The sequence below is a fragment of the Salvelinus namaycush genome, chromosome 1, assembly GCF_016432855.1.
Source record: "Salvelinus namaycush isolate Seneca chromosome 1, SaNama_1.0, whole genome shotgun sequence".
Classification (NCBI taxonomy): domain Eukaryota; kingdom Metazoa; phylum Chordata; class Actinopteri; order Salmoniformes; family Salmonidae; genus Salvelinus; species Salvelinus namaycush.
Genome location: NC_052307.1, coordinates 17,785,578 through 17,812,206, shown reverse-complemented (window position 1 = coordinate 17,812,206; position 26,629 = coordinate 17,785,578). Strand labels below are relative to the sequence as shown.

Genomic DNA, 26,629 nt, shown 5'->3' with positions numbered 1-26,629 from the left:
GTTGCATTTAACTGCTGAAAATGCTGTTTTCGAGGTAATTTCCTTAGTAGGTGATGTCAGAGGTCAGCATGTGGGTGAAGTTGGAGCTCAGATAGACGAGTTTCACACTAGTAATTATCAGTTCGAGGGGCACTCAAGTGGATTTTTCTCAGCTGTACGTGGTAAATACCACCTTCCCACTTGGTTATGAATGCAGGGTAAATTGGAACACGAATTGAAAGGAAATAACGAAAACCAGGAGACACATGGCCTTCCAGAAATTTTGTTTGACACCCCTGCATTAAATGTATCTAATTACGAGAATGAGTAATTTTTCTCAAACTTTTCTCCACCACGAAGTGTGAGTGATTTAAAATGAACATGGGAGTGTTTCGTAAATATTATTCACAAAATCCAACCATTTGACAATATGCAAATTAGTGCCACATTTATTCAAATGTCGATACAGGCGGTCCCTGACGGCCTCCCCTCATACCAATGTTCCTGCCCTTTGGATAGACCACTAATTAATTTGAATATTTGAGTACAAAGAGTAGTTAAGCATGACTGATTAGATTAGGAATTATGGGGTAATTAATAAGTAACCTAGGGAGACCTGGCCTGAATGGAAAATATTATTAAATAGGCAGCCGTTTGCTACTTCCACTGCTCTTTCAGTCTTCCTGCTCTCACTAGTATGTGTGCAACCCTCTGGACTACATTCCCTTCAGTGACCAGCTAGCAGCTAAATTATGACATTGACAATGACAATTATAAAGTATTGAGAAACGAATATAGATTTGCAATGCATTCTACAGTTGTATTGTAACAATTACATCTGTTTCCGTCTATGAAAAGAATGTGTTTGTAAGTTCCCCTTACAGTGGGCCATGACAACTGGATGAAATGCAATCTGAGTTTTCAATGTGACCTTCCTTTAGCTCTCAGTGGTGGCTATTGAATGCTGAAAGCCATTTGTTTTACTGGCATTTTGGACAATGTCCATTTTATATCACATTACTTAAACTGAAATTACATTTCCTGGAGGCATTTTCATGTTTTGTAAGTGCACTGCACGGCTATGGGAGTATAGTATTTCAAATGCGTACATGTTATGAAACACTTTGAAGATCGGAAATTAAACAAGTAAAACTAATTTCACTTCAGAGCCTCAGTTGACTTCTTGTAATTTGCTGTAGAGAAAATTAGTTGCCGCAGAAATATTTGATGAAATATTGACACTGATTGTGAATACCAAAGTAGTGAAAAACCGGCACAAGTTTTAGTCCAAGGTCTACAGTTAATGTCCATGAAAAACACCAGATCAGTCACCAACATCATTTACTTTACAAAGCAGGGTACCTTTTGATAAGGATATGACATAGATAGATGTGTCTACAGACTGACATTTTAACAGGGTCTGAGGAACTGGTTCTCCTCAGTTCTGTGATATCAATAAATCAATTAGATGTATTTATAAAGCCTTTCTACCTTAGCAGTTGGTACAAAATACTTCATAGTGCTATAAAAATCCAATGTATTACTTCATTATTAGTGTTATTATTATTATAGAACCCCAGCCTAGACCCCAAATAGCAAGCAGCAGAAGTACAGTGGCAGGGGAAAACTCCCTAGAAGGAACAAACCTCGAGAGTCTTAGCCTCAAGAGGAACAAGACTCAGAGGAGAGGGCCTTCCTCCTCTGGCTGTACCGAAAATGGTCCAAGAGTACTGCAGTAGTTAGAGATGTTAACTTAACAGCATCAGAAAAGACATCCATGGATGTAGTAATTTCATAAGCAGAATGCTGAAGGGGTTGTGACGTTAGCATTTTCAGTGCATCTCATTGAATACTCCATGAGTTCCAAATGGAATGTTGACTGGAACCTCTGCCCGGCCCAGCTCCGTGAAAGTCTTGGCATCCAGAATCAGCAGGAACGTGCTTTTCTCCTGGAAACAGAAGTATAGAGATGGTTGTACAATGTTATGTCAAAGGTAATTCATCAATGGTGAATATGCATGTTTGTTGTTGTTTTTGTTGTTGATTATGTTGTTGTTATTGTTGTTGTTTACAGTTCTGGGTGTGATGATGACGGACATGACCACACCATCGTCCTCCTCGGTTGCGTTGGGCGCAGGAACAAACACAGGCTCAGATGGGAACAGACCAGGGTGACGCCATGCCTACACAGAGAAAATGTCAATATGTCCTTAAAATTGGACACAGCAGTAGGTCACTAAAAGCAGGCCTAGCAGTCTAGCTGATTCACCATTGACTCTGAAGGTGCTATTGAGCTGTGGATAATTGGTCTTTTTCAGAGGGAGAGTTAGAAAAAGAAAAACCTTAAGTTTCTTGGTCTCCAGATCCATCTTCAGCAGGGAGTCGCTGAACAGGTGTCCGAAGCCGCATGCGTAGTAGTAGCGGTAAGGACGCGCGTTGTAATGGGCATAGTTGATCTGTGGGAACTCCAGGCCACCGTACTGGAACAGCTCTTCATCATAGAGTTCCTCGTGTGTACAAAGCACCTGCAGCACACCCCAAAGAGAGAAAGACATGTCAGGTAGCCATGACAACAAAACCACATTTTATTTTCAGCAGCCAGAACACATGCGTCACAATGCCAGGGGTTAGCATTAGCAGACGTAGTTGCCATTTACAGAATTATGAGTAAAGGGTTGCTGGTTCAATTGTGCTTGAGTGCTGTGCTTCCCCTCTGGGAGCAACAATACTGAGTTCGTGTTTCAGCCTAAACAGCAAGCCCATCACTTAGGGCCCTATTCAATCCGCATCGCGGAAGTTCAACGCTAAAACCCAATTCAAATTTTAAGGCAATGTTCCCATGTTGGCAGAGACTGCATTTATGGTTAACGCTGCATATTTCGGCTTAATCGGAAATTGCCCTTACATTTCAATGGTACAATCTGTAACGCTTCAGCAATACAGAAAATAATACAGCCCTTAGTTTGCTATAAAAAGACTGGTATGAAAATGTCAATAAAACATAATCAATGGAGTAAAACAATAGTATATATAGTGTCATTATAAGATAAGACAGTTGTACTAAGCTCATCAATTTATGTTATATTCTTCAAGAATCTATGGTTTTATCATTAATTGAAATTACAATTCATTGAACAGCAGGAAATATAACACATTTATTCATGCATAAATACACACACACACACACACCTTTCCACACCCAGTCTTGACTGCAGTTGCTTGACAGAAAGGCAGAGTGACAAGGTTTTGGTCGCTGGGTGTGTCATCAGTTACCGTCAGGGGTAGGACGTATCTCCGTGGAAGGTTTCTGCACATGGAGTTATAAAACTGACATAGCAGAAAACAAAAACAGACATTTTCACAAACAGACATTTTACAACAGACATTTTACAAAACAAAACCAATTGCCTATAATTAATAATTCTTCACATATCTGTCAGCAGCTGTAGTAAGATAAATGAACTTAAAGTAACAACGAACCACAGTATGTGTGAACAGCATGTCAGCTAATCTGTTGCATATGTTCGCAGTGGGCAGGATATCATTGTGAATTGTTCTTGTAGTTTTATAACTACTCAGTGGTTGAGATCTAGTGCAAATCAAAACAAATTGTATTTGTCACATGCTTCGTAAACAACAGGTGTCAACTAACAGTGAAATGGTTACTTATGGGCAATGCAGTCTCATTCCCAACAAGGCAGAGAGAAAGAACATAGAGAAATAATAGAGAAGTAAAACATGTAATAATAAAAGTAATAATAAATACACAACGAGTAAAGCTAACTTGGCTAAATAAAAAGTTGAATCAAATTGTATTTGTCACATGCCCCGAATACAACAGGTGTAGACTTTACAGTGAAATGCTTACTTTCAAGCCCTTAACCAACAATGCAGATTAAGAAATAGAGTTAATAAAATATTTAGAAAAAAAACTAACGTAAAAAAATTCTAATCAATCACAAGGTAACACAAGAAATGTACATAACAATAACGAGGCTATGTACAGAGGGTACCGGTACTAAGTCAATATGCAGTGGTACAGGTTAGTCGAGGTCATTTGTAAATTGACTATGCATAGATAATAAACAGTGAGTAGCAGCAGTGTAAAAAAAATGGGGAGGGTCAATGTAAATAGGCATTTGATTAGTTTAGTTGTTCAGCAGTCTTATGGCTCTTGCCATGCGGTAGCAGAGAGAACAGTCTATGACTTGGGTAACTGGAGTCTTTGACAATTTTTTGGGCCTTCCTCTGACACCGCCTAAAATATAGGTCCTGGATGTCAGGAAGCTTGGCCCCAGTGATGTACTGGGCCGTATGCACTACCCTCTGTAGCGCCTTACGGTCAGATGCTGAGCAGTTCCCATACCTGACGGTAATGCAACCGGGCAGGATACTCTCGATGGTGCAGCTGTATAACTTTTTCAGGATCTGGGGACCCATGCCAAATCTTTTCAGTCTCCTGAGGGGGAAAAGGGGTTGTCATGCCCTCTTTACAACTGTCTTGGTGTGTTTGGACCATGATAGTTTGTTGGTGATGTGGACACCAAGGAACTTGACGCTCTCCACTTCAGTCCCGTTGATGTTAATGAGGGCCTGTTCGGGCTTTCTTTACCTATAGTCCACGATCAGTTTCACATTGAGAGGTTGTTGTCCTGGCACCACACTGCCAGGTCTCTGACCTCCTCCCTGTAGGCTGTCTCATTGTTTCGGTGACCAGGTTGTGTCGTCAGCAAACTTGATGGTGTTGGAGTCGTGCTTGGCCACGCAGTCGTGGGTGAACAGGTAGTACAGGAGGGGACCAAGCACGCACCCCTGAGGGGCCCCAATTTTGAGGATCATCGTGTCAGATGTGTTGTTGACTACCCTTACCACCTGGGGGCGGCCTGTCAGGAAGTCCAGGATCCAGTTGCAGAGGGAGGTGTTTAGTCCCAGGATCCTTAGCTTAGTGATGAGCTTAGTGGGCACTATGGTGTTGAATGCTGAGCTGTAGTCAATGAACAGCATTCTCACATAGGTGTTCCTGTTGTCCAGGTGGGAAAGGGCAGTGTGGAGTGCGATTGAGATTGTGTCATCTGTGGATCTGTTGGGGCACCATGCGAATTGGAGTGGGTCTCGGGTTTCTGGCATGATGGTGTTGATGTGGTAGGATATTCTTAATAGTAGATCATCCAGTTTGTTTTCCAATGATTGCATGTTGGCCAATAATACTGAGGGTAGTGGTGGTTTACTCACTCGCCGACAAATTCTCACAAGTTACCCAGACTTCAGCCCCCTGTATTTCAGTCTTTTCTTCAAGCAATTGACTGGATGAGGGCCTGGTCTCCGGGAAGCAGTATATCCTTCGCGTCAGACTCACGAAAGAAAAAATATTCCTCTAGTTCAAGGGGAGTAATCGCTGTTCTGATGTCCAGAAGCTCTTTTCAGTCATAAGAGATGGTAGCGGCAACATTATGTGCAAAATTAGTTACAATTTACACATTTTTACGAACTAAATAGCAAACTATTTATTTTCTGAAGGCACTGTATTTTATTAAATGCCCAAAACTAGGTTTTAATTTGCTAAGTTATATTAGGGCTGGTAAAAAGCATCAAAGGTACTATAGCTATGCTGGTCTACTGCCCTTCAAGCAACATGTACTCACCACTGTTTCAAACAACCTACTTTTACACAGGGTACCAGTATAATATAGTATATTTGTGTGTGTGTGTGTGTATACAATTGAAGTCGGAAGTTTACATACACTTAGGTTGGAGTCATTAAAACTCGTTTTTCAACCACTCCACAAATTTCTTGTTAACAAACTATAGTTTTGGCAAGTCGGTTAGGACATCTACTTTGTGCATGATATTAGTAATTTTTCCAACAATTGTTTACAGACAGATTATTTCACTTATAATTCACTGTATCACAATTTCAGAGGTTCAGAAGTTTACAGACACTAAGTTGACTGTGCCTTTAAACAGCTTGGAAAACTCCAGAAAATGATGTCATGGCTTTAGAAGCTTCTGATAGGCTAATTGACATCATTTGAGTCAATTGGAGGTGTACCTCTGGATGTATTGTCACGATTCCTACAGAAGGTGGCTCCCCTTCCTGTTCGGGTGGCGCTCGGCGGTCGTCGTCACCGGCCTACTAGCTGCCACTGATCCTTTTTTCCCCTTTTCTGTTTGTTGGTTTTACCTGTTTTGTGTTTGGTTGATTAGTCGGGCTATATTAACCAGTAGGCCCGCCTGCTATTTGTGCGGGATTGTTTGTGTGAATAGGGTGCACGTTTGAAATTTACGTGTTTCCCATTTCGTGGGTTTTGCTGGACTGTTTCAGTGGCTTATGTTCGCCGTTTTGTGCATTAAATAGCACTACCACTGAACTCTCTGCTTCCTGCGCCTGACTTCGCACCCACTACACCCAGATCGTTACATGTATTTCAAGGCCTACTTTCAAACTCAGTGCCTCTTTGCTTGACATCATGGTAAAATCAAAAGAAATCAGCCACAAAAAATTGTAGACCTCCACAAGCCTGGTTCATCCTTGGAAGCAATTTCCAAACGCCTGAAGGTACCACGTTCATCTGTACAAACACTAGTACGCAAGTATAAACACCATGGGACCACGCAGCCATCATACCGCTCAGGAAGGAGACGTGTTCTGTCTCCTAGAGATGAACGTACTTTGGTGCGAAAAGTGCAAATCAATCCCAGAACAACAGCAAAGGACCATGTGAAGATGCTGGAGGAAACAGGTACAAAAGTATCTATATCCACAGTAAAACGAGTCCTATATCAACATAACCTGAAAGGCCACTCAGCAAGGAAGAAGCCAAAACCGCCATAAAAAAGCCAGACTACGGTTTGCAACTGCACATGGGGACAAAGATCGTACTATTTGGAGAAATGTCCTCTTGTCTGATGAAACAAAAACAGAACTGTTTGGGGCAAAATGGCTTAAGGACAACAAAGTCAAGGTATTTGCCATCACAAGGCCCTGACCTCAATCCTATGGAAAATTTGTGGGCAGACCTGAAAAAGTGTGTGTGAGCAAGGAGGCCTACAAACCTGACTCAGTTACACCAGCTCTGTCAGGAGGAATGGGCCACAATTTACCCAACTTATTGTGGGAAGCTCGTGGAAGGCTACCCGAAACGTTTGACCCAAGTTAAATAATTTTAAGGCAATGCTACCAAATACTAATAGAGTGTATGTAAACTTCTGACCAACTGGGAATGTGATGAAAGAAATAAAAGCTGAAATAAATAATTATCTCTACTATTATTCTGACATTTCACATTCTAAAAATAAAGTGGTGATCCTAACTGACCTAAAACAGGGAATTTTTACTAGGATTAAATGTCAGGAATTGTGAATAACTGAGTTGAAATGTATTTGGCTAAGGTGTATGTAACTTCAACTGTATATGTGTTATGTGTGTGTGTGTGTGTGTGTGTGTGTGTGTGTGTGTGTGTGTGTGTGTGTGTGTGTGTGTGTGTGTGTGTGTGTGTGTGTGTGTGTGTGTGTGTGTGTGTGTGTGTGTGTGTGTGTGTGTGTGTGTGTGTGTGTTCGTTGTACCAACAAACCTTGTCCATTTCGTCCCCTGGAGCCCTGCGAAGGTTCTCTAGTGTGAAGTCTCCAATGACGTCCCCATCGTCCCCGCAGCACATGTCCATTACAAGGAACCCTTTGTCCTCGTAGGCGTTGATCTGGTGAAGGGTGAACATGGGTGGGGCGCTGTACTTTACCTTGCTTAGCTATTGGATGAAACAGACCAAAAAGTCTTTAGACATATTGGTGACAAACAAGCCAATTAGAGATGAAATGGGCTGGTCCTATATGTGCAAATGCTACTGGAAATGTGTAAAATCTGGAAAAACTATGGATTTCCTGGAAAAATCTATACATTCCCCGTCGCACTGGTTAATGTACAGATATTCCACAGAATCTATACATTTACCAGTGCTTTGGGGATTGAGTCGATTTCCTGGGTAATGCATAGATTTCCTTATTTTATACATTGACTGTAACCATGTAGATTGTTTGGGTCATTAACACACACCTCGCCTGTGTGTCTGTGCACCACGTGGAAGATGGTGTCGTACTGTGGCTCCCAGGTCATGACCTTGTCGAAGCTCTTGCCCTGGATCCTGAACAGCATAAACTTGAGCAAGTCCAGCTTGATGGGCTGCTCTATGAACACCACATAGTTCTCTGACATGGCTGCAGTCACACAACACAGGGATAGAGGTAGAGCTGAGGGTATTATGGCTGCAGTCACACAACACAGGGATAGAGGTAGAGCTGAGGTTATTATGGCTGCAGTCACACAACACAGGGATAGAAGTAGAGCTGAGGTTATTATGGCTGCAGTCACACAACACAGGGATAGAGGTAGAGCTGAGGTTATTATGGCTGCAGTCACACAACACAGGGATAGAAGTAGAGCTGAGGGTATTATGGCTGCAGTCACACAACACAGGGATAGAGGTAGAGCTGAGGTTATTATGGCTGCAGTCACACAACACAGGGATAGAAGTAGAGCTGAGGTTATTATGGCTGCAGTCACACAACACAGGGATAGAAGTAGAGCTGAGGTTATTATGGCTGCAGTCACACAACACAGGGATAGAAGTAGAGCTGAGGTTATTATGGCTGCAGTCACACAACACAGGGATAGAGGTAGAGCTGAGGTTATTATGGCTGCAGTCACACAACACAGGGATAGAAGTAGAGCTGAGGGTATTATGGCTGCAGTCACACAACACAGGGATAGAAGTAGAGCTGAGGTTATTATGGCTGCAGTCACACAACACAGGGATAGAAGTAGAGCTGAGGTTATTATGGCTGCAGTCACACAACACAGGGATAGAGGTAGAGCTGAGGGTATTATGGCTGCAGTCACACAACACAGGGATAGAGGTAGAGCTGAGGGTATTATGTGTAGCTAAAAATACTGGCCTCCGACCGGCAACATACATTATATCCTGGGCAGGTAACATACAGTACAGTGCCTTCAGAAAGTATTCACACCTCTTGACTTTTTCCACATTTTGTGTGTTACAGCCGGCTTGAAAATCTATGGCAAGACTTGAAAATGGGTGTCTAGATATGATCAACAACCAACTTGACAGGGCTTGAAGAATTTTTTGAAGAATAATGTGCAAATATTGTACAATCCTGGTGTGGAAAGCTCTTAGTGTAACGGTCATCGTTGCAAGAAGAAGGATCGGACCAAAGCGCAGCGTGGTAAGTGTTCATGATTTTTATTTACACTGAACACTAGAACAAAATTACAAAGTGAGAAATGAAACCGAAACAGTCCTGTCAGGTGCAGAAAACACTAAACAGAAAATAACTACCCACAAACACAGGTGGGAAAAAGGATACCTAAGTATGGTTCCCAATCAGAGACAACGATAGACAGCTGTCCCTGATTGAGAATCATACCCGGCCAAAACAAAGAAATACAAAACATAGAAAAATGAACATAGAATGCCCACCCAAATCACACCCTGACCAAACCAAAATAAAGACATAAAAAGCTCTCTAAGGTCAGGGCGTGACACTTAGAGACTTTATCAGAAATATTGACAGCTGTTATCGTTGCCAAATATGATTCTAACATTTATTAACTCAATGGTGTGAATACTTATGTAAATTAGATATTTATTTACATTTGCAAAAATGTCTAAAAACTTGTTTTCACTTTGTCATTATGGGGTATTGTGTGTTGATGGGTGGAAAAAATATATTTAATCCATTTTGAATTCAGGCTGTAACACAACAATGACTTATGTGGAAAAAGTCAAGGGTTATGAATACTTTCTGAATACACTGTATTTTATTAAATCCCCAAAACGAGGTTTTAATTTGCTATATTAGGGCTGGTAAAAAGCATCAAAAGTACTATAGCTATGTTGGTCTACTGCCCTTCAAGCAACATGTATTCACCACTGTTTCAAACAACCTACTTCATATTGTGAGCATATAGATTTTACCCCCAGAACGTGCTTTATGAACCAGACATACAGACAGACAGACAGACAGACAGACAGACAGACAGACAGACAGACAGACAGACAGACAGACAGACAGACAGACAGACAGACAGACAGACAGACAGACAGACATATGCACACACACACACACACACACACACACACACACACACACACACACACACACATGAACATATCATACCCTGTCATCATCTGCAATCTGTTTTTTCACGTGGTTCAGTTGTCAGAGTTTTTAACCAAATTTCTTTGAGTGTAAAATAGTCATTATTCAGCTAGGCTATGGCACGCATATGTGACAATATATTTTAAACATCATGCCATGTTTAAATATATTGGGAATGCAAGTTATTGACAATATATTTTAGAATATATTGTGAGATACACATTTCAGCACATAACACCTTTCCATTCTAGAGCTCACTCCTTCCTATCCCCTACAAAAAAGATGCATATATTCAGTATATTATGCCTCTTGTTTGTTTGCTAAACTTGAAGTATTTGTTGTTCTGTTTATTTGTTGGTTTGTTTATTTTAGATGTCAGCGTAGTGATTGTCTATTTGGTGTGATTGCCTGGGTTTGCTTGTATGTAATGTATGTTATCTTTCTTTCATTTGATTTTGTGTTCGTCTTATGTTGGCTTGCTTGTCTAGTCGTTGTCTGTATGTTAATTTGTTTTGACACACAACTGGCCTTTACAATATGTTTGCCTTTATTAATAATGTTTGTCGGAGAAACTCTCTTTAGGCTGGCTACTCTTTTGTTTTGTCATATGACAAAATAAATGGGGTAGCTTTAAGAGAATTTGTCTTGTGACTCAATCTGTGACACCTTGTGTGTCATCCTGACCCTGTGGTTGTGTCATTGTGCGTAGCTCCATGTGGCCAGAATATCACCACAGAGGACGGGCATGTTGTGGCTCTGCCGCCCTGTAAGACGGGAGCCTGGATCGTTCCTGCCATCATGGCATGCTACCTTCTGGTGGCCAACATCCTGTTGGTCAACCTGCTCATCGCTGTTTTCAAGTACGTTCTCTCTCTCTCTCGCTCTGTAGACCTACACTCTCCTTACGCCCACTCAGTTATACATACCAGGGCCTTGTCCAGAGACCACCCCTAGCCCTTACCCTCCAGACACTTGTGGAGATCTGAGAGGATTTTATAGGTTTAAGCAAATTGATAGGTTTAGGCCAGGAGGAATTTTCACCACATTGCTTACACCTGCCCAATCCTGTCAGATCTCCACAATTGCGGGGAGGTAGGGTCTCTCAAAGTTGTTCTTTCTGGACACGGCCAAAAATGTGCATAGGATGGGTTTATTTTACTCTCCCGCACCCACTCTGTTTACTGATGTGTTTACCAGGGCCCATGCACAGCATACTCGTATATCACCAGGGTTAGATAGCTACCTAACTTATTTGTGATCTGTGATCCGTGTTTGTTTTATATAGCTTAGCAAGTGATTACTTTACTAATTACCAAGAATTGCATATGAGAGGAAAGTTCCAGTACAGAAAGAGATGAAGTGTAAGAAACATGCTGTTAATACATCTCTGTTTTACTGGCATGTATTAACATTTATAAACTCAGGGGTGTGAATACTTATGTAAATTAGATATTTATTGACATTTGCAAAAATGTCAAAAAACTTGTTTTCACTTTGTTATTATGGGGTATTGTGTGTTGATGGGCGAATTTTTTTTTTTATGCATTTTGAATTCAGGCTGTAACACAACAATGACTTATGTGGAAAAAGTCAAGGGTTATGAATACTTTCTGAATATAAATCCCCAAAACTAGGTTTTAATTTGCTAAGTTAGTATATTAGGGCTGGGTAAAAGCATCAAAATGACTATAGCTATGTTGGTCTACTGCCCTTCAAGCAACATGTATTCACCACTGTTTCAAACAACCTACTTCATATTGTGAGCATATAGATTTTACCTCCAGAACGTGCTTTATGAACCAGACAGACAGACAGACAGACAGACAGACAGACAGACAGACAGACAGACAGACAGACAGACAGACAGACAGACAGACAGACAGACAGACAGACAGACAGACAGACAGACAGACAGACAGACAGACAGACAGACAGACAGACAGACAGACAGACAGACAGACGTATGCATACACACACACACACACACACACACACACACACACACACACACACACACACACACACACACACACACACACACACACACACACACACACACACACACTCAGACAGACAGACAGACAGACAGACAGACAGACAGACAGACAGACAGACGTATGCATACACACACACACACACACACACACACACACACACACACACACACACACACACACACACACACACACACACACACACACACACACTCAGACAGACAGACAGACAGACAGACAGACAGACAGACAGACAGACAGACAGACAGACAGACAGACAGACAGACAGACAGACAGACAGACAGACAGACAGACAGACAGACAGACAGACAGACAGACAGACAGACAGACGCACATATACACACACAACCACTGAAACACACACATACATAGAGCACACAAACCAACCTCAACAATTTCTCAATTGGAGAAACAGTCAGAGAGAGGGACATACAGTTGGAGATAATACAACCGTCATGGAGATGTTTTAGCTGAGGTAGTAAAGAAAGAGGAAGTTAGGAGAGTGAGAACCAGTCATTGAAATTCAGCAACGCTGTTATAGAGGGAGAAAGATACAGGGGAAGGTGGAGGGAGGTGATGGATGGATACTGACCGAAGCTGTGGTAGTAGGATGGTTTCCTGGAGTCAGAGGCTGGGATGGAACAGAGGACCTGAGCTCCACTGAAATCAGCCTTGTCTTCCCCCTCTACCTTCTCAGGCGGAGGCACACGGATGATGTTGTAGAAAAAGCCTGGGGTGAGACACAGCGATGGGCCAATAGAGGGTCAATTTACATTATCAATCAACATGTCAGAGGTAGCATCATATCATACATGATAATAGTGTTTATCATTAAAGCGGCCAAAGCAGCCATCCTGCCACTGATTTGGTAAACAGTTGAGGGATGGGGCTATAGATTTTATTTTATCTTTATTTTATCAGGGAGTCATACTGAGACCAATGTCTCTTTTGCACATGAATTACAAAAAAAATATTAAAATGTATTCACTCAATACTGTAGGTTGCTCTGGATAAGAGGCTACACAGTGTTTGTTTACAGACATTGGAGGAATGATGGGGCATGACAGTTGAACTAAGATCTTTAGGTATTTATAAGTTATATTCTTCAAGAATCAATGGGTATATATAGTCAGTTCCAAAATTATTAGCACCCTTGATAAAGATTAGCAAAAATATAAAAAATCATACAAATACTGAGCTATATTGTATGCTAAACAAAATCGGGAAATTATATTATTTTATCCTAATACAATTGCTAAAAAAATATGATTTTGTTTAACAAGTAATAAAAAATGATTGCATTAAGTGAATTGGCACATGGATTGGAACTGGTGCTATGGTCAGATGACACGAAAATAAAGCTATTTGGCCACGCACACCAGTGGGGGGTTTGGCATCGATTTAGGGATGCATATGCAGAAAAGTACCTTATACCTACTGTAAAATATGGTTGTGGATCTTTGATGTTATGGGGCTGTTTGGTTCCACTGGTTCTGCAGCCCTTGTTAATAAGGTCAACGGCATCATGAACTCTACCAAGTACCAGGACATTTCAGCCAAAAACCTCGTTGCTGCTGCCAGGAGGCCGAAACTCTATCTTCGCAAGGTGAGGGTGTCGGAGTATTGAAGACAGGGGTGGCAAGAATTTTGACAACTTTTTTAGATGTATTTTTGTGTTATTTGTTAAACAACATCTGAGCAGATGTATTAGTATAAAATAATATAATTTTGTAAATAATGTAATAGCTCAATATTTGTATTATTTATTTTATACTGTCTTTTTTGCTCATTTTTATCAAGGGTGTCAATAACTTTGAACCTGACAGTATATATAATTCATTTCAAAGTAAAACATGTCTAAGCAATCATAGATTGTCGCTTTAAATAATAATAATTATTATTATTAAATCAAGTGATTCAATTATAGTGAAACATTTGTGTTTGTATTACTGTAGTTCATCTGCATGTATAAAATGTGCAGATTTGGTTTGATAATAAACCGACCAACCGACAGTAAGTAAGTAGGTAAGTAGGTAGGTACAGTTGAAGTCGGAAGTTTCCATACACTAAGGTTGGAGTCATTAAAACTCGTTTTTCAACCACTCCACAAATTTCTTGTTAACAAACTATAGTTTTGGCAAGTCGGTTAGGACATCTACTTTGTGCATGACACAAGTAATCTTTCCAACAATTGTTTACAGACAGATTATTTCACTTATAATTCACTGCATCACAATTCCAGTGGGTCAGAAGTTTACATACACTAAGTTGACTGTGTCTTTAAACAGCTTGGAAAATTCCAGAAAATTATGTAATGGATTTAGAAGCTTCTGATAGGCTAATTGACATAATTTGAGTCAATTGGAGGTGTACCTGTGGATGTATTTCAAGGCCTACCTTCAAACTCAGTGCCTCTTTACTTGACATGATGGGAAAATCCAAAGAAATCAGCCAAGACCTCAGAAAACAATTGTAGACCTCCACAATTCTGGTTCATCCTTGGGAGCAATTTCCAAACGCCTGAAGGAACCACGTTCATCTGTACAAACAATAGTACTCAAGTATAAACACCATGGGACCACGTAGCCGTCATACCACTCAGGAAGGTGATGCATTCTGTCTCCTAGAGATGAAAGTACTTTGGTGTGAAAAGTGCAAATCAATCCCAGAACAACAGCAAAGGGCCTTGTGAAGATGCTGGAGGATACAGGTACAAAAGTATCTATATCCACAGTAAAATGAGTACTATATCGACATAACCTGAAAGGCCGCTCAGCAAGGAAGAAGCCACTGCTCCAAAACCTCCATAAAAAAGCCAGACTACGGTTTGCAACTGCACATGGGGACAAAGACTGTACTTTTTGGAGAAATGTCCTCTTGTTTGATGAAACAAAAATAGAACTGTTTGGCCATGATGACCATCGTTATGTTTGGAGGAAAAAGGGGGAGGCTTGCAAGACGAAGAACACCATCCCAACCGTGAAGCACGGGGGTGGCAGCATCAGGGACTGGTCCACCTTACAAAATAGATGGCATCATCAGGGAGGAAAATTATGTGGATATATTGAAGCAACATCTCTAGACATCAGTCAGGAAGTTAAAGCTTGGTCACAAATGGGTCTTCTAAATGGACAATGACCCCAAGCATACTTCCAAAGTTGTGGCAAAATGGCTTAAGAACAACAAAGTCAAGGTATTGGAGTGGCCATCACAAAGCCCTGACCTCAATCCTATAGAAAATTTGTGGGCAGACCTGAAAAAGTGTCAGAGCAAGGAGGCCTACAGACCTGACTCAGTAACACCATCTCTGTCAGGAGGAATGGGCCAAAATTCACCCAACTTATTGTGGGAAGCTTGTGGAAGGCTACTCGAAACGTTTGACCCAAGTTAAACAATTTAAAGGCAATGCTACCAAATGCTTTTTGAGTGTATGTAAACTTCTGACCCACTTGGAATGTGATGAAAGAAATAAAAGCTGAAATAAATAATTCTCTACTATTATTCTGACATTTAACTTCTTTAAACAAAGTGGTGATCCTAACTGACCTAAGACAGGGTTTTTTACTAGGATTAAATATCAGGAATTGTGAAAAACTGAGTTTAAATGTATTTGGCTAAGGTGTATGTAAACTTCCGACTTCAACTGTAGGTAGGTAAGTAGGTAGATAAGTAGGTAGGTATGTAGATAAGCAGCTAAGTGGGTAGGTAGGGGTAGGTAGGGAGGGAGGTAGGTAGGTAAGTTTGTTAGTAGGGGTAGATAGGTAGGTAGGGAGGTAAGTAGGTAGGTAGGTAGGTAGGTAGGTAGGTAGGTAGGTAGGTAGGTAGGTAGGTAGGTAGGTAGGTAGGTAGGTAGGTAGGTAGGTAGGTAGGTAGGTAGGTAGGTAGGTAGGTAGGTAGGTAGGTAGGTAGGTAGGTAGGTAGGTAGGTAGGTAGGTAGGTAGGTAGGTAGGTAGGTAGGTAGGTAGGTAGGTAGGTAGGTAGGTAGGTAGGTAGGTAGGTAGGTAGGTAGGTAGGTAGGTACGTACGTAGCTAGGTAGGTAAGTAGGTAGGTAGATAACGTACCGCCCTTGCCATAGGAGTTGCCCATGTTGTACGAGGCCCCTTCACGGTCATAATGAGGATGGGCTGTGGCGGAGTTTACTGCAATGTATTTAGACCAGTCCACCTACGAACATAAGGACACACATCATCATTATAGTCATCATCAACATCATCATCATCATCACTGCAAACATCATCATCATCATAACTGTAAGATCTGGTTCCCGAGTGGCGCAGCGGTCTAAGGAACTGCATCTCAGTGCTAGGGGTGTCACTACAGACCCTGGTTCGATCTCCGGCTGTATCGCAACCGGCCGTGATCGGGAGTCCCATAGGGCGGCGCACAACTGGCCCTGTGTCGTCCGGGTTAGGGTAGGGTTTGGCTGGGGTTGGCCGTCATTGTAAAATAAGAATTTGTTCTTAACTGACTTTCCTAGTTAAATAAAGGTTAAATACATACAAATTCAAAAAAGATCCCCCCCCCCCCCCGAATTCTGTAAAATATGTTCAACTCCATCCTTGGTGTGATAGACAATAGCTGTACCTTCTCCTTGGTCTCCAGGCTCTGTGGATCCACCCGCCGCATGTAGTTGGTCTCTGTGCTTACATAATAGTCACCCTTGTACTTCACAAAGTTCACACTGGCATTGTCTGTGGCCTCTGTTAACAAATCCAGATATCAGGACTGGAGCATACAGAACATGTTGCCAATCAACAGAGTTGTTTCTTTCTCAGTGATCACAAGCATATGTGTAGAGAAACTATACAGCATCCTATAGCAGCAATACTTTTTAATAGGTTTATTTTTTGGTAAGTACAGGACACAATGTTCACGTGTCAATTTCCTATTAGGTCAGGCTAAGCTAGAAATCACACTCATCTAAACAGGAAGGAGTGGACACAGACGTTGTGTGACTATTAAAGTCACTTGTTGTGGCACAAGTATCTGTGAGTTAGAGATTTCTCTAATGCCCAGGAAGTGCCGATTCTAACTCCCATTAGACAGCTATGTAAGTGTTTTAATGTCAAAATCGGTTAGTTACTCACCAAATATGGGGTTTCGCTGAGCAACTAAACTTAAAGACAGACCATATAAACAATATACGGCAGTACAATAATGACAAGATGAACATTCAATTCTTATAGACCTTTTTTGGAAGTACATACCGGCTGTAAGAGGAGTAAATGAAGAAACCCCATATTTGGTGAGTAACTGACGTATTTTGACATTAAAACGCTTGCAGAGCTGTCTAATAAGGAGTTTGAATCAAAGCTTTCTAGGCATTAGAGAGGAGACCTGTCATACTCATCATCGACATCTCTAACACACAGATACTGGGGCAGTGCTAGTGGAGGGTGCTGAGGGGAGGGACACAAACAATCTTTGAGTCTTCAAAAATGTGGTGTGTTTCAATGATGCTATTTTTTCTATTGACCCTAATCTCACTGTGCTGGTTTACAATCGGTTATGCTTTGATGCAGCAAAATACTTCTCTAGATCAATGTTTAAGGCTCTTCAGTTGAATTACAGAAATGGTTGAATACTGAGCTTTTAAAAGTCATAAGTTTCTCTTTCTATCTGCTCAGGTAGCCCACACAACAATCTGCTCTCCTGATCTCTAAGCATTCCTACGCTCAGAGAAACATGCACTAGGTTTCAACCATCATATTTATAATCTCAACACAATACATACATTGTGAGCAACACAATACATACAGTCAACAGCCCTGGCCAAAGCCACCAGCCGCAACCAGAACAATGGGGAATGTACTGTACTGCACACAGAGGGACACAACTCTGAAGACACTTACTGGGAATCTTGAAGCGGGATAAGAATCGAGAAAAGAAGTTCTTGCAGGGGTCAGGCATGGCCATGGTTCCAAACTCACACACCACAATGCGGTCTTTCTCAGAATTACGCACGTAGGAGTCGCTGCGCAGGAAGCGGCTGCTGTAGGTCACCTCACCGTCATGGATGTAGAAGCGGTGCATCAAGGCCATTCCGTCAAACCAGTGGTTGAAGCTGAGGACAGAGACAAAGACAAAAGGGTGTAAGGGTGAGTCTATGGGTGTAAGGGTGAGTCAATGGATGTAAGGGGAAGTCTATGGGTGTAAGGGGAAGTCTATGGGTGTATGAGTGGGTCTATGGGTGTAAGGGTGAGTCTATGGGTGTAAGGGTGAGTCAATGGGTGTAAGGGGAAGTCTATGGGTGTAAGGGTGAGTGTCTGTGCGTATGAGTGTGTGCATGTTCTTTGTGTGTGTGTGTATGTGTTGATTATAAGTGGTGTATGTGTATACAATTTATTAATTTTATTTTGTACTTGTCTTTGCCGAACTCAAACCTTCCGGGCCCATTCCGCAGGAAGCTTCCATTGATCCAGGATGGGATGTTCCCCTTGATCACCGTGGTGATGGGTTCAGGGATCTCCTCAACAGTGCGCACCAGGGGGGCAATGCCCTCCAGCCCCATGGCCAAGGGGCACTTCTTCTTGGATGCTGTCATAGAGAGAGAAGACAAATGTTCAAGCTTTCCGATATCACAGATCCTAAATGGCATTTTGACTTGTTTGGAGGAAGAGATAGGTGATCCACCCAGTCAATCAACACACACAGGGTTCGATTTTGCGTTCACATCAACATTTCGTCCTGAAGTCGACACTTCAGGTCTCAGAGAATGTGACGTCATTGCACGATGGGTTATTACATGCTATACACAAGCACAAGGGGCGCGTTCCTCTGTTCAGACGTTGCTGACACATGCCAGATCCTACAACGCCTGGATAGGTATTTTACGTATCAGCTAACCATATCATATGTTATACCAATCTAGTGCCCAATTGTGCAGTCGATGATGTGGCACACAACCATTGGTTGGTGCATGCATAGTGTGAACAGGGGAACGTGACCTCACCATTGTCTCCGCTCCTGTTGTTGAGTTGTTTGGTGCTGCTCATGGCTGGGCTGCAGTGTTGAGCCTGGTGGTGCAGTGTTGAGCCTGGTGGTGCAGTGTTGAAGCTGTGGTGCAGTGTTGAGCCTGAGTTTGCTAGAGGAAGACACAGACCAACCGAATTTATACAGTTGTGCTCACACATAGGACACACACACACACACACACACACACACACACACACACACACACACACACACACACACACACACACACACAGATGATGTTGAATCATCTGATGTTTTATGGCTACATGGGTCTTTGGACGAGTATGAATCCGTCGAGTTGAGAAATAGGTCAGGGAACATCATTATATAAGGTTGTCATCGGTAATGGCTGTACAGTACATAATGACTGTAAACTCATATCAGACATGGTAATCCAACAGGCTAACATAAATATATATATATTTTAATTTATTTAACCTTTATTTAACTAAGCAAGTCAGTTAAGAACAAATTCTAATTTACAATGACAGGATATCAGCTACATATCACTTGTTATAAACTGGGTGGGTCGAGCCCTGAATGCTGATTGGCTGACAGCTGTGGTATATCAGACCGTATACCACGGGTATGACAAAACATTTATTTCTACTGCTCAAATTACGTTGGTAACCAGTTTATAATAGCAATAAGGAACCTCGGGGGTTGGTGATATATGGCCAATATACCATGGCTAAGGGCTGTGTCCAAGCACTCCGCGTTGTGTCGAACTTAAGAACAGCCCTTAGCCGTGGTATATTGGCCATATACAACACCTCCTCGGGCCTTATTGCTTGAATATACCACATCTCCTCGGGCCTTATTGCTTAAGTTAAGAATTAAATTATGCTAGTTCAAAAAGCATGTGAAACATTAGCACCCCCTTAGACAGGAATGCTCTGCTTGGGTTACACATTTAGGCTATGTTTACACAGCATTTTTCTTAAATTCGATTTATGTCTGACTGTCCACACTCAGTTTGAAATGAGACCGATGTCAGAGTTGTGTATTCACACTGATGTTGTCTCTGAAATAACACACAGACGCAATGATCATTTACTGTCAGTGTTCCTTTAAATATCAGTTCAAACTCCAGTGGATTATGTGGTAGCCACATGTATCTGTATGCAATAGTGAAACACAATTATTTACAATTACTAAGGCAATTACTTGTCCATATTTTGTGTGTTTGGAACCCATATCTTGTAATGTCCCCACACTGTTCCCATAACCCAATGAAATGCTTTGGGAACCTTTAAAGAACAGGAAAAAACTGTTTGGTGAACATTCTTGCAACATCAGAGGAATATGTTGTGCACCTTAATAGAAACATTGTATAATCATCAGTGCAACTGGACAGTTTTGTGTGATTACAACTTTTGGGGGCCATGTTCTTACACCTTTCCTGGAACTTAATTAAGTGTTTTGGAACATTCACAAAACCAATTTTAGTTTGCTGGGTAGGCACTTGTTTTTTAAAGTTGAGTTTTTCTGTTTTATTCCTAACCATTGCCCTAACCTTAACCATAATGAATGAATGTCCTCAAGGTCCTGGCGTCCTAGAAGTAATCATTTTGAAGACTTAATAAATAAAGAGTGAAAAGGTGTCACGCCCTGGCCTTAGTTATCTTTGTTTTCTGTAATATTTTGGTTAGGTCAGGGTGTGACAGGGGGGATGTTTGTCTGTATTTGTCTCGTCTTGGGTGGTTGTATGGTATAGGGGGTTTAGTAGAGTGTATGGGTTTGTGTTGAGTGTAGGTGTCTAGGTATGTCTATGGTTGCCTGAATGGTTCTCAATCAGAGACAGCTGTCATTCATTATCTCTGATTGGGAGCCATATTTAAGGCAGCCATAGGCATTAGGTTAATGTGGGTAATTGTCTATGTGTAGTGTTTAGTGTCAGCACTATTTGTTTGAATAGCTTCACGGTCGTCTGTTTGTTGTTTTTGTTCGTTTGTTCGTCTTCATAATAAAAAGAAGATGTCGTTCTATCACGCTGCGCCTTGGTCCTCTATTCAAAGTTACGACGATCGTGACAGAATTACCCACCAAACTCGGACCAAGCAGCGTGTTAAGCAGCAGCAGTAGCAGCGCATACAGGATTCTTGGACTTGGGAGGAGATACTGGAAGGTAAGGGACCTTGGGCACAACCAGGAGAATATCGCCTCCCTCGTGAAGAGCTGGAGGCAGCTAAAGCCGAGAGGAGGCGATATGAGGAGGCAGCACGGAAGCAAGGCTGGAAGCCCGCGAGTAAAACCCAAAAAATTCTTGGGGGGGGGGCTAAAAGGGAGTGTGGCGAAGTCAGGTAGGAGACCTGCGCCAACTCCCTATGCTTACTGTGGAGTGCGAGAGTACGGGCAGACACCGTGTTATGCGGAAGAGCGCATGGTGTCTCCTGTACGTGTGCATAGCCCAGTGCGGGTTATTCCACCTCCCCGCACTGGCAGGGCTAGATTGAGTATTGAGCCAGGTGCCATGAAGCCGGCTCAACGCGTCTGGTCTCCAGTGCGTCTCCTCGGGCCAGCATACATGGTACCAGCCTTACGCATGGTGTCCCCGGTTCGCCTACACAGCCCAGTGCGGGTTATTCCACCTCCCCGCACTGGTCGGGCTACGGGGAGCATACAACCAGGTAAGGTTGGGCAGGCTCAGTGCTCAAGGGAGCCAGTACGCCTGCATGGTCCGGTATATCCGGCGCCACCTCCCCAGCCCAGTACCACCAGTGCCAACACCACGCACCAGGCTTCCAGTGTGTCTCCAGAGCCCTGTTCCTCCTCCATGCACTCGCCCTAGGGTGCGTGTCTCCAGCCCGGTACCACCAGTTCCGGCACCACGCACCAAGCCTCCTGTGCGTGTCCAGATTCCTGTGCGTCCTGTTGCTGCTCCCCGCACTAGCCTTGAGGTGCGTGTCCTTAGCCCGGTACCTCCAGTTCCGGTACCACGCACCAGGCCTACTGTGCGCCTCAGCCGGTCAGAGTCTGCCGTCTGCCCAGTGCCGCCTGCACTGCCCGTCTGTCCAGAGCCGCCTGCGCTATCCGTCTGCCCAGAGCCGTCAGAGCTGCCCGTCTGCCCAGAGCCGTCAGAGCTGCCCGTCTGCCCAGAGCCGTCAGAGCTGCCCGTCTGCCCAGAGCCGTCAGAGCTGCCCGTCTGCCCAGAGCTGCCCGTCTGCCCAGAGCCGTCAGAGCTGCCCGTCTGTCCCGAGCCGTCAGAGCTGCCCGTCTGTCCCGAGCCGTCAGAGCTGCCTGTCTGTCCCGAGCCGTCAGAGCAACCATAGACAGGCAACCATAGACATATCTAGACACCTACACTCAACACAAACCCATACACTCTACTAAACCCCCGATATGTCCCGAGCCGTCTGTCCCGAGCCGTCAGAGCCGCCCGTCTGTCCCGAGCCGCTAGAGCCGCCCGCCAGTCAGGAGCAGCCAGAGCCGTCCGCCAGACAGGAGCAGCCAGAGCCGTCCGCCAGACAGGAGCAGCCAGAGCCTTCCGCCAGACAGGAGCAGCCAGAGCCTTCCGCCAGACAGGAGCAGCCAGAGCCGTCCGCCAGACAGGAGCGGCCAGAGCCGTCCGCCAGACAGGAGCGGCCAGAGCCGTCCGCCAGACAGGAGCAGCCAGAGCCGTCCGCCAGCCATGACCGGCCAGAGCCGTCAGCCAGCCAGGACCTTCCAGAGCCGTCAGCCAGCCAGGACCTTCCAGAGCCGCCAGCCAGCCAGGATCTGCCAGAGCCGCCAGACAGCCAGGATCTGCCAGAGCCGCCAGACAGCCAGGATCTGCCAGAGCCGCCAGTCAGCCAGGATCTGCCAGAGCCACCAAAGCGGGTATTAACTATGGTGGAGTGGGGGCCACGTCCCGCACCCGAGCTGCCGCCGTAGGAAGGCCCACCCGGACCCTCCCCTTCTGTGTCAGGTTTTGCGGCCAGAGTCCGCACCTTTGGTGGGGGGTACTGTCACGCCCTGGCCTTAGTTATCTTTGTTTTCTGTAATATTTTGGTTAGGTCAGGGTGTGACAGGGGGGATGTTTGTCTGTATTTGTCTCATCTTGGGTGGTCGTATGGTATAGGGGGTTTAGTAGAGTGTATGGGTTTGTGTTGAGTGTAGGTGTCTAGATATGTCTATGGTTGCCTGAATGGTTCTCAATCAGAGACAGCTGTCATTCATTATCTCTGATTGGGAGCCATATTTAAGGCAGCCATAGGCATTAGGTTAATGTGGGTAATTGTCTATGTGTAGTGTTTAGTGTCAGCACTATTTGTTTGAATAGCTTCACGGTCGTCTGTTTGTTGTTTTTGTTCGTTTGTTCGTCTTCATAATAAAAAGAAGATGTCGTTATATCACGCTGCGCCTTGGTCCTCTATTCAAAGTTATGACGATCGTGACAAAAGGGTACTTAGGTTGCAGCAGATTGTGACAGTTTGAAAGATATTGGCAGCGGCTTCTTAAAACAAAGTATTAGAGGGCTTTGCTTAGAATTCGATAAGCAGTCGTAATGGTTTTGCTTAGAATGGGACGTGCGGTTGTAATTCTGGAGTTTGCATAACATTTCAGGGGTGGTTGTCGTGGTAACGGAAGGTTGTGTGTGCTTGCGTGTGCTTACGTGCGTGTGTGTGTGTGAGTTTGCCTGGCTGGTGAGAGAGAGACTCTAGCGATGGAAAAAAGTTGGTGAAAGGTTAAACAAACTGATCTGATGTCCAGACTCGCATGCAGAGCACCGGAATTGTATTGGATTTTAGAACCAAATACTAATGATACAAATCGTAACTCAAAAGATCAGATTCAATGTAGTTGTTTTGTTGTTTACACATTTGGGAAAAAAGAAGGGATGTGTATCTGATTTGCCAAATAATCTGAATTGAGCTGGCTGTGTAAACGGGCACTTTGACCTACTAAAGGTAGTAGAGCTACTTATACAAGAGATTGTAGAACCAAGAGAAAGTAACAAAAATCTTTACACAAGAGAACTCATTACATAACTGTCTTCAGGTATCGTGAGGTGATCTCCTGACGATGATATTGGTGGTGGAGACACTCCTCTATCTGTGTTGTTTTATCTAACACATATAGGTGTGAGATTATCAACAGGTACAGAGGCCATAATCTATTGATAATGAGGACAGTAGTAGCGAGTGATTATTAGGTACCAAACAGAAGAAAACGGTATACAGTATACAACACATAAAGTATACAACCATATCATCACAAAGACACTGCCTCTCACAGGCAATATGTGTATAGTCCTTCAAATACGATCAAAGACAAAACACAATGACCTCATAACATTGATCTCCTCTGGAAAAGATTCCTGGGTGCATTGAGGTACATACACTGCTGTGTTATCTTTGATGGTTTTTCGTGTACATACAGTATGTATCACTACGATTACACATGAATGAATGAAGTTGTTCATCAGTTCATGATAAGAATTATTGTAAAATCCCAATAATGCACACAATGTCTTGTGTATTATTTCAACATGTCAAAATGGAGGAAATTCTCCTTTACACATAAAGTTGCTTGTTTACTGGTGCAGCCAAACAGGGGAACACAGCAACAAAAGATGATAAAGAGTGTGTGTGTGTGTGTGTGTGTGTGTGTGTGTGTGTGTGTGTGTGTGTGTGTGTGTGTGTGTGTGTGTGTGTGTGTGTGTGTGTGTGTGTGTGTGTGTGTGTGTGTGCTTACCACTCTGTGTTACGGTGAAGGTTTGGAAAACACCACGCCAGTTGTCCTGTCTGTGGTCTCACACTGACTGACTGGGATTTAAACAGTCTGAGAAGGAAGGGAGTCACTGACGACCTTTGAAGCGTGGAACTGTGCTGAGGCCAGCCTCTGACACTGTTGCTGACACCCTATCTGACATGCCCCGGCTCTCATTAAAAACACACACAGATGATTTGTTTGCCTTGTTTTTAACTTTACTGCATAGACATGCCAATTCAATTCAGGATTTTTAACTGCAACTCTCTGATAAGAGTGCCATGGTCATTTTGATTTAAAGGGGATAGTTCGATGAACTCATGGATACCAATTTTTATGTCTCTGCATGCAGTTTGGAGGTCGTTTCTGAAGGTCGTTTCTGGAGCGATTGCTAACTAGCGTTAGTACAACGTCTGGAAGTCTATAGGATCAACGAGCACGCAGAAACTTCCTTCAACTTCCTTCAAACTGCACGCAGAGACATAAAATGGTATCCATGTGTTTATCTGACTCAAAACCTCAAACTGTCCCTTTAAGTTTAGCCTCCATAAACAACCACACACAGGTTTACACAGTAGAGCTGCTGGTGAACTGTGATTGAACCTTTCACCCACTTTTATGGCAGCTTTAAGTCATAGCAATTAGCAGGACTTGGATCATGGACGGTGAACAGTCAGTTAATCTACCACGGGCTGCACACCTTATCTGGAGAAATAGGCTAGTCATTATTGAGTAACAAAGAATAATATATGTGAAAGAATTATACCACATACACCAGCCACTGGATGTACGTATATGACACCGCAGTTATAGTCCATTTTATAACGATTACAAACCTATTTCCATTACAAACAATGCAAGATAGGTCAAACCCTAATTCTTCAAACATGTACAATATACTGTTCAACAACAGGACATAGAGAACTGTAAATTGTGACATTATGTAAACATTCTGAGCAAACGATTGTGAAACGATTGTCCTTAGAAAACCTGAACAAATGTTGTCACCTATCCCAGATATAATGCTACAGCTTCAGCTTAACGAGCAAATATGACTTGGGTTCAATAACACCAGGTTGGTTATGGATTCCGTTTTTGACGACAATTGTGACATACATTGTGTTATAAGTATATGAACAATCACAGGTTTGTTGGTGTGGATATTCGATGCTTTGCCAGTACATCACTTCTGTGTCTATGGATAGAGTGCCTCATCTACTGGTTGACAAGGATATTGCATTTCTTCTTCTACCAGAGAAGTTCAACTGATAAAGTTCAGTTTGCCACAAGTGTTAACTAGAGACTACAGCATCAGCTAGTGTTGGTTCTTCAGAACAGCATGCAAAACAGCACGTAGGCTGCATGCATGCACACACACAACCTTTCCCATGAATATAAAACATGAATAAAACTCTCTCTTTCCTCCACCAGAATATCTGATAATAAGACTCATTTTTTAATATTATTTAACTTTGCAAGTCAGTTAAGAACAAATTCTTATTTACAATGACAGCCTACACCGGCCAAATCAGGACAACGCAGTGCCAATTGTGCACCGCCCTATGGGATTCCCAATCACAGCCAGATGTGATACAGCCTGGATTTGAACCAGGGACTGTAGTGACACCTGCACTGAGATGCAGTGCCTCAGACCGCTGCGCCACTCAACACTGTGTCAACAATAGTCTTTGAAGAGAAATCCCCCTCCACCAACTTATTTAAACACTGACTGAATACATTCATGTGCATAAAACAAAGTTAAAGACCTAGTTGTCTCAGATCAATGAAGGGGAGTGAA

General features: G+C 43.0%; 1 protein-coding gene across 1 annotated transcript; it reads right to left on the bottom strand.

Moving 5' to 3' along the window:
- Window positions 1-410: 410 nt before the first annotated feature.
- Window positions 411-24,948, bottom strand: bco2l (beta-carotene 15, 15-dioxygenase 2, like). Its single transcript, XM_039000511.1, has 13 exons — window positions 24,817-24,948; window positions 19,118-19,249; window positions 18,528-18,702; window positions 18,018-18,229; window positions 16,750-16,865; window positions 16,227-16,329; window positions 12,757-12,894; window positions 8,027-8,187; window positions 7,551-7,721; window positions 3,169-3,306; window positions 2,322-2,504; window positions 2,052-2,162; window positions 411-1,928 (listed from the first exon to the last, which is right to left on the bottom strand). The coding sequence occupies exons 2-13, from the start codon at window positions 19,158-19,160 to the stop codon at window positions 1,812-1,814; spliced, it is 1,668 nt and encodes a 555-aa protein (XP_038856439.1). The 5' UTR covers window positions 19,161-19,249; window positions 24,817-24,948; the 3' UTR covers window positions 411-1,811.
- Window positions 24,949-26,629: the final 1,681 nt, after the last annotated feature.

Bases quoted from the DNA above. Each gene is read 5' to 3' on its own strand.
- bco2l (XM_039000511.1), bottom strand. From the start codon at position 19,160: ATGAGCAGCACCAAACAACTCAACAACAGGAGCGGAGACAATG. The intron at 12,895-16,226 runs GTACGTTATCTA...GTCTCACCCCAG, and splicing joins CAACTCCTATGGCAAGGGCG to GCTTTTTCTACAACATCATC. The intron at 2,505-3,168 runs GTGTGTGTGTGT...GGTGTGCTGCAG, and splicing joins TCAAGACTGGGTGTGGAAAG to GTGCTTTGTACACACGAGGA.